Source organism: Contarinia nasturtii, unplaced genomic scaffold (genome assembly GCF_009176525.2).
Source record: "Contarinia nasturtii isolate CC-2019 unplaced genomic scaffold, AAFC_CNas_1.1 Cnas_scaffold_1371, whole genome shotgun sequence".
In the NCBI taxonomy this organism is placed as follows: Eukaryota; Metazoa; Arthropoda; class Insecta; order Diptera; family Cecidomyiidae; genus Contarinia; species Contarinia nasturtii.
The window spans coordinates 3,298,953-3,307,890 of record NW_022198708.1 but is presented as its reverse complement, the minus strand read 5'-3'; the positions used below and the strand labels follow the sequence as shown (position 1 = coordinate 3,307,890).

Sequence of the window (8,938 nt, the reverse complement as noted above, 5' to 3'; positions counted from 1 at the left end):
TTGGAATTATTTGAATAATTCAGATACGCGTTGGTTGTATCATTGATTGTTTTGGATTGTTGCAAGTGTTGATGCTGTTGCTGCTGTTGCTGTTGCTGCTGTTGCTGCTGTTGCTGTTGCTGTTGCTGTTTCTGCTGCTGCTGGTGGTGGTGATGATGTTGTTGAATTAAGCTGCTTTGGTGGCCAACACTGGAACCAATGGTTTCCAGTGTGGCGTCCTTATGCTATGGCCACTGACTAAACGCCGGTGCCGTTTGACGGGTGTAGCAGTATGACAATGGCTTTACAAAGTGAGTGTCCTGAGCTGTACAATGAATACATGATACCACATGGCTATAATCACTAAAGAAGTTCAGTCTCTGATGCGGATAGAGCAGTAACTTGAAACAGCTGTTACACTGCACAATGACAACGATAAGAAAAAAAAACACAAATATTCATACGATTAAGAAAAAATATATAAATAAAAGATATGAACATTAGACCTGGAATTATTGAACTATTCTAACAAATAACCAAAACAATATATGTCTATTTTTTTATATACGTACAGTTAGTCGATCAGGACAGCATGGCATTGCAGCAAAAATGTCATATGCGTACATTGTTCCGAGCACTAAAGACGATCCATTCCATTTGGTCGAGCAAAATCTTCATATAAAACACGAGGAAAAATAATGAATATTCATTTTAAGCATTTTAATTTTAAGATTTTTTATTTAATATACTAACCGGCAGCGAATGAAGCGATCGGTTGAAACTCCTTCTAAGCATCCCATACAAAGTGCAGTCAGATATTGTGTTTGGCCTTCATACTTGACCTGAATAAATCAAATTGTAAGCATTTCAAATTGATGGGACAATGACGAATGCAATTATTTAAATGAAAAACTGAATTAAAATAATTGAATTATTACCTCGATGCAATCGGATGTATGCCGTTTTGGACTCAAAAAGAATGTACCATCGACGAGTGGATATCTATCGAATACCAGCATAGAATCTTCGCATAAAACACAACTGATACGGCTTTTGTGGTGTTGAGCTAACGAAGAAAGAATGAAGAGGCGAGTCTCATCGTTGCCATGATTACCTTCGTCTTCCATCTATACACAGATCAATCAAAACACGCACATACAAAAAACAAAACGGAAACAATTTGAAATCATTGAATGTTTCATAAATCTCTTCGAATCGAGAATCGAAAATTATCTGACTATATTTAAGTGGTGGTCTGTTTTGAGTGGTTCAATTTCAGATACATGATCATTTTAAATGAGTTGATCTATCACGTACGTTAAGTAATCCAAAGCCCTTTCAAATCGATTAGCATTTAATAAATAATACTAACTGTATTTCATTTTGACTTTTCGACACTGACCAAACAACATAACATATAATTTTAGCCACATACGAACGCGTGTATTGCAACTGGTGGTGTGATAAGTTGGTGGCTTAAATAGATTTAGTGGTTCACATAAGTCACAATTAGGTTTTATATTTGGTCGGTTGACGTCCAGACGCTGCCAGTCGATTTGTTTTGTTTTCCCAGAGTTTTCTGTGAGTGTGGTGTGCGTGTGTTTTTCTTTTGCATCGTCTCCAGATAAGAATAAAAACCCCATATGCCGGATAGTACACGTCACATATCGGTAATCGGTATAAGCATATGAGTAAAATAATATTCTATCTTTGTGCGGTTGAAAATGGAACACGTAGAGGAGAGTACACAACGTGTACACACCCCACATATATGTATGTGCTCTTGGTCAAAATCAACATCGTCGTCGTTGACCCTTTTCAAAATAACTGACATTGAAAATTCACTCTTGCGCTACCATACCAACTACTACTATTTTAATATTATGAACAACAAGCATTTTGACAGAATGTAATCACTTGCCCAGACCCCAAATCTGTTTATTCTTCACACATTCGAAATCATTTAAATTTGATAAGTTTTATTTTCATCTGGTTTTTTTTCCTCTCTGTCTTTCTTCTCTCGTGCGTCTGAATATTATTCGATGCGCACATTAAGCTAAATTCAAACCACATATCACAGAGAATTGAGAGTCGGCATTGTTTTAAGATGTATTTGAAGCATTTCGAATATACAGAAAATGCGAAGTTAATAAAATGAAACACATTTCGCTCTGTATAACAAATGGATTGTTTCAAACAATACTTAAGTCGTATCACAAAGAAACATTTGTCTATTGAATCACAGTAGAAGCGCAATGATGATGTGATGATTTGTTATATACAAAACACATTTCATTTTATTTCGTTATTTTTTTTTTTTCGTTTCGTTGGTTCGTGTATTTCGCAAGTGATCCCTTTGCGTACGGGCTGAATATGTGCGAATGTGAAAATCTGTTGGTCGTTTTGGTTGTGAAAAAAGATCTGCTGAAAACCACGTTCAGTGTCGATAAATGTAAATTGTGCTCATTTAGCAAAGCCAAAAACTATAGCACGCATATATTGCAAGCATTAAAGTCGAAATACCATTTGACGGTGAAAATCGTATGTATAAACATTAAAACTTGCAATCTTCTTTAAAATGTCTTAGCCGAAATACCATCGTCTACGCAACATTTCTGCATATTAAGTATGCTCATGAAGCTCGCTTACTCACGACTTATGCGGTTTATGGCATTATAAACATGTTCGCATATCATGCAGATAAAGTCTTGGTACCAGTATGAAATGGAAAATGTGCAACAATAACAAAAAGACAACGAAGATGACGATGACGACGACGACGAAGAAGAAGACAAACACAAAACTTTGCCACAAACTGCGCCCTTGGGCATTATTTAAGTTTCCCTAAAATAGGTAGATTATGTATTATTGCTGTACATATTGTTTTAGCGTGTGTCTCATAAAGGTGCAATGGTTATTTGGTGATACGCACATTGTGAGAACGTATACTAAAGGGAAAAATGAATGGTGCTTGGAAAAATTTAGTGGTCAATCAGTGAAAATGACTTTCATTGTATGACATAAATTGGTCAATAGTCGAATTGAACATGCAAAATAGATTTACTCATGAATGAAACGAAAACCAACGAAAAACTTTGTCACATTTCTATTAAATTAAAATCACACAATGTTCGGCAAGAGAATTTATCATTATTTCGGTTAAATCAAATATATCCGAGCATTGTTTTAGATTACAGTCACAATATATGTTCGAATAGAGATTAAAATTTAATAATTTACCTTTATTTGATAGGAATTGAGTCTAGTTTTTGGCAGCATATTGAATATGGAAAAGTCCAATCGTCTCGAGAAAATACCATTACATCCTGATGTTGAGCTGTGAATAGACAGAAAAAATGACATCGAAAACATAAATGGTAATTCATTTTGAATATAAATAGCCTTTTCACGCATAAGTTAGTATCGATTATTTTATCTCTTTTTTTTTCATTTTTGAACCTAATATTTCCACCTGAATAAACATACGAGAGAGAGAAAAAAAGACATCTGATAAATAAGTTTTATTAGAGTGTTGTCAAACAACAACAAAAAAAATGCAAAATGTAAAGAGCGAACGGAATTTCGCATCTAATTTCCTAACTGTCGAATACGAATCATTCTCCCCTCTAGCTTCAAGAGTGACTGGCTACTGTGGCAACGTAATTACTAGACAAATTATTGCCACAAACCAAATTGGAAAACAATTTGAATTAAAAATGAGCGAGTTTTTTTTACACTTACAAACGATTCAGGCGCGAGAAAGAGAAATAAAGAGAAGAAAAGGAGCTAGAAAATAAAATTGGTAATGACATTTTCGGTTATCTTATCGCAATGAGTTTCGTTGAAGCGGTTCTGTAATTTGTAATTTTCTTTCGTATTATTATCTTTCCTTCACTGTAGTGAATGCGTCACGCGAACGTTCGATTGAATTACGGTGTGTATTTTGCTGTTTTATAAATAAAGAATTACCTCTCGGAATTTATGCACAATTTTAAATATATAGAGAAAAAAAGCCCTCGGATTTTCGATGGCAAAGTAATAAAAGATTAATATTTATTAGAACTGGGAATTAAAAATAAATACGTCGAAAATATAAATAAGCTGGAAAGAGTGTGAGAGATAAAACCCGCGCAACGCGATATATTTTCAGGGGGGAGAGAAGAAGAACACTTGTAAAATAGCTAATCTTTCGCGTAAACGCACTTCACGTCAATCAGTTTGATTTTATACTGTTGACTGGCCGACTACCACCTTTCCGATGAGTTGTTTTGTGTATTGTATGTTTTTATTCGTTCTTTTTTTTTCTTCTTCTTCTTTATAATTCGGTTTTTATATGTAGACAAAAGGCGCTTGACGATAAAGATCGCTTTTCACGCCTGGAAAAATTCAAGACAGAACCTAATATTTGAAAAGGTATCATAGTGTAAATATTGGATAATTGAGTGAACGACGCAAATTCAAATATATTAATAAGAAGACGAAAAAAAATTAATTAGATTTCCCTTGTTTTGAATTTTCAACAGCGGTAGCCATGGGCGAAAATATACTTTTCATAAGCCGCTCTATATCGAATTTATATTATTGCGTATATATATCAGCGGGTAATTTTTCGTGAAAAAAAAGAGAAATATTTTCAAGTTAACACTTGAAATTTAATAAATGTACGCATTTGTACTTACAAATTACAGGAAAAAAATTACGATTTTATTGATGCGAAACAATATCTAATTGAAATTGTAGCTTTTACACTGGACTTTGATGTAAATCATTATTGGTATAAGTGCCAATTTCCAGCCAAATCGACCAGAGATAATTTCAATTCAACGACAGCGAAATAATCGTAAAATTCAGTGCGTCGGTTGTTGGTGTTTTTTTTTTTTTTTGTTTTTCGTTGTTGTATGTGCTCTCTCATTCAAAATCGAGAAGCAGACGAGAAAAAAAGCCAAGCGGATGAATTTTCGCATTGAAGAGGGAACACATACGCGACTGCATTGGCAGACACGCTTGACTAACGCATGGTTTATGTATTGTATGTGCAGTGGAAACCTGTACAAGGAAACGAAACACACATCAAATCGAATAGCATAGTCGGCTTGTGCAACACACACCAAACACCGATCTGGAATTCATGAGACATATTATCCTAACAAAATGTATATTGTGCACGTGCGCGCCTATTATATTGGCGACGACAAAGAAATGAAAATCGATTGTTTACCAAGTTCGGTATTTTGTCGGGAAAACAAGAGGCGACCGAAATGAAAAGTAATTAATGAAAACCCATACTCACAACAACGTCAGACAGACACAAATAAAATTGATTTCATACAATTGCATTTCAATTCGAAATGCTCTGAATTTTTGAACAAATTTCCAGCCACAATTTGAATATACGTCGAAATAAATTAACGCTTTGGCATTTTTCTCTCTCTCTCTCTCTCTCTCTCACTTTGTAAAACATGCGTTTTCGTTTAAAACAAAAATATGCAGACCGCAATTTTTGTATCGAATAAAAATAAAATAAAAACAAAACGTAATCATTTTTCTTAAATCGTAACAAATTAATAAAGTAAATGTAATATTGTATGATTGTATTCTTACCGAACACGTTCGCTGTATGCTTCAACCTTTGATTTTTCCTTTTGGATCATTTCAATTGGTGAACAAATTGTGTCGCTGTTGGTTGATGCTGGTGGCGAAATGCAATCGTCTAAGCTTGATGACAAGCTATTTGTTCGACGACGATTGGTGTTCAAAAACATTCTATTTTCCATACAAATCGACGATGCATTGAATGTATTTGATGTTAACGATGAATCAAGCAAACTAAAATCGTGGCTATCATTTTTATTGATATGATTGTTGTTGATGTTGTTGATGTTATTATTATTATTTGTGGCAATCAATAGTGCCGTTTTTTGATTGTTACGATTGCGTTTTTTCTTCTTTTTTGTTGCATCATCGTCAACGATTAAATTTCGATTTTCGGTTGTCGCCAGCCAATCCAAATCTTTTTTCAAATAACCACGTCCACATTTGCAGCCACATGCTTTAAATACCAAATCGTATCCTTTTTTTGTCCAGAGATTTTGTTGACGTTGACGATCCGACCATGAACGTGCCCGTCCAATTGACTTCAAGTATGTTAAAACACCATCTTCCCATGCATCAAAGCATTCACGATGCATATACTGACCAGCTGTGCAACGTTCATTGCTACAAATGACGCGTACGCAATCGTTTAAATTATTCGATTGAATTAAACCATAATCGAGAGCATTCAATTTGAAGCAGTCGCCGGTCGGAACACAGCATCTTGCTAATTTGTTACTGCTGCTGTTGCTGATACTGCTACAGTTGTTGGTGTTGTTGCTATTAATTTTTATGTGTAAATTTGGGAAATGATCCATGGCATCAAACTCAAGACCAACCAAATTATGTACATCGATAGCCGAAGGGCTGCTGTTATTTCGTCGCGGTGCCATTAAAAATTCTCACTAAATTTTGTCGTCAGTTTTTATGCGTCACTTTTTGCTTCTATTTTCGTTATAAACACAAAATAAAATTGTCTCAACAATGTCTATCCGTACAATTAAATCTGCGCGCGCGTTATATTTACTTTTTCTTTTTCTCTTGATCGAATTATAAAGATGAACAAACAAACAAACAAACAAAACTAAAGTAAAAGAACAAATTTTAACGCGACCCCGGCAAAGTTCACAAATTATTTCTATTCAGTTTTATCAATGATTCATTATCATAACATTTACGACGTGATTATTACAAACGAAACCGTTTGAATGAAGCTTCTACAGTTTGTCACTTTTAATTGACATTCTTTTCTTCTATTTAAAAAAAACAGTCACTTGAATATAAGTTCTTAGTCTTGTTTTTGCTTTTTAAATTATAGATTTCATTAATTTATAGTCACGATTCAAATTGTCTGTTAAAAACGTTCACATAAGTCTTGAGGATTATTGCTATATATATATATATATTATGAAATTTTTTTTAAATATACTTAAATATTTTTTTAAAAAACGTGCCGAAATTTTAATGATTTGTCGATTTGAATCACTCTTTTTCAAAAAGTGATGACTTTTTTTTAAATTTGAGTACAAAAAACGATTAATTATATCAAAAAAAAAACTTTTTATCACGTTATTTTTTTAAATTTCAGTTCATTATAGTTTTTCACACTATTTTCCAATTCGAATTAAAGTTTTTTTTATTCAATTTGTTTTTATTTATTTAATTTTTTTTTTATTTAAATTGGTGTTTGTGTCGTCGGCGTTGCTACAATTTTTTGTTGTTGTTTTCGGTATAAACAAGAAAGTGCGTGCAATTTTTTTAACCGATCGGCTTCACTACTAACTCCATACTGATCCGCGGAAAGCGAAAACGAATTTAAAGTGGCATTAGGTGTATACGGTTGGTTTTTGTTTCTTCTTCTTCTTCTGGTTAAGTTTTATACTTTTATATTTGTGTTCTATCTGTGTTGAAGACGATTGAGCGAAAGAGAAGTGAAATTGCGAAAACCACGCTGTATATGCGAACTGTTATTTGCCTTGTTATATTTTTTTTTTATTTCATTTTATGCTTTTATGAGAGAATATTTTGATTCTGAAGAGCAGCAGCCGGAGCAGTCGAAGCACACAAAAACATTGCTTTTTTTGCTCGCGCGATAGAGGAAACAGACAGAAAAATATACGTAATTTCTATATGCTATAGATTTGAAAACAAGCGGAGAGAACGACACAGACATTCAAACACACCAAGCGCTGCAAAGTGAGTTATTCGTTTTCAGACATACGTACATATTATATACCGAAAAAACCGACTCGATCGGCAAAGAATGTGCATCACGCACACTTGCATACCGAGTGCGCTGCCATCCGCCGCCGCCGTCGTCGTCGTCGTCGTCGTTGTCACGCATACATATATAAATAATAACACGCATCCAGAGAATGAATTTGAATATATATTGCACAGACCCATCAACGCAATAAGCCGATGCTGAATATTGTTGTTGGTAGTGCGGTGTATCAATAAATATATGTGAGTGCGTGCCTATGAAAATCCCGCGACGACTGGACTATAACTATAACGTGTGTGTATGTATATATCATTTTACAGGCATTTCATCACCACTACATGCACATTGAATTCAATTGGGGTACACAGTGGTTGCGGCTTCCTTTGCGCTATGCCGTTTATTTATTATTATTTTTTATTCACGTCGCTATTATAGGACGACGAAGGGGAGTGGAGTAAAAGGAAAACACAGTTATATCCTTGCTATCGCCCGTCAGCACCATGCATATTCACATGCAACGAAAGAGGGAGAGAAAGAGCGCGCGGTGCGGCATACGCTACACAATTGAACATGAACATGAACTTGTGCGAAAGGGGAAAGTAACCATGAACTTGTATCCGATGCTTGTTTGAGTGAAAACGAAAGGTACCTACACCATACACGCTATCCATAGAAATCACATTGAAATGGCATAACCGGAGAGAGAGGCCGGTAGACTAAAAGAGTCAGGGAAAGAGGAGCAAATACTCTGATATAAAATTGAAAGAAAAAAAAGCTTGCATTTATACAAACGTTCACGTCGTTCGCTCGTTCGCTCATTCGTTCATTTGCGCGGCAACTAGGCATTGCCTGTTTTGGCTGCCTCTCTATGATTGCAACACGTTTTCTAGCTGCTTTAAAGGAACAGACACATTCGATGTAATTTTCACATTCAAGAGCCGAATCGAGAGAGTATTCGCATTGCCCCTCGGTTTTCCTTTTTATTTGTTTCAGCATTTTCGTATCCCACTGGCTTCTTTTGCACATAATTCGCAATTCGCACACATACAGCACGGCGTGCTCTTCTTCTTTTTGTTGTTGTTCTTGTTTTTGTTGTACATCGGCAATTCGATATGACAATGCAACGTGTTATACATCCATGTA

General features: G+C 34.9%; 1 protein-coding gene across 1 annotated transcript; it reads right to left on the bottom strand.

The window, feature by feature from the left end:
• Positions 1–200: 200 nt before the first annotated feature.
• LOC116345756 (headcase protein) lies at positions 201–6,833 on the bottom strand. Its single transcript, XM_031775416.1, has 6 exons — positions 5,581–6,833; positions 3,220–3,316; positions 918–1,106; positions 733–821; positions 552–651; positions 201–398 (listed from the first exon to the last, which is right to left on the bottom strand). The coding sequence occupies exons 1-6, from the start codon at positions 6,462–6,464 to the stop codon at positions 225–227; spliced, it is 1,533 nt and encodes a 510-aa protein (XP_031631276.1). The 5' UTR covers positions 6,465–6,833; the 3' UTR covers positions 201–224.
• Between the last annotated feature and the right edge of the window lie 2,105 nt (positions 6,834–8,938).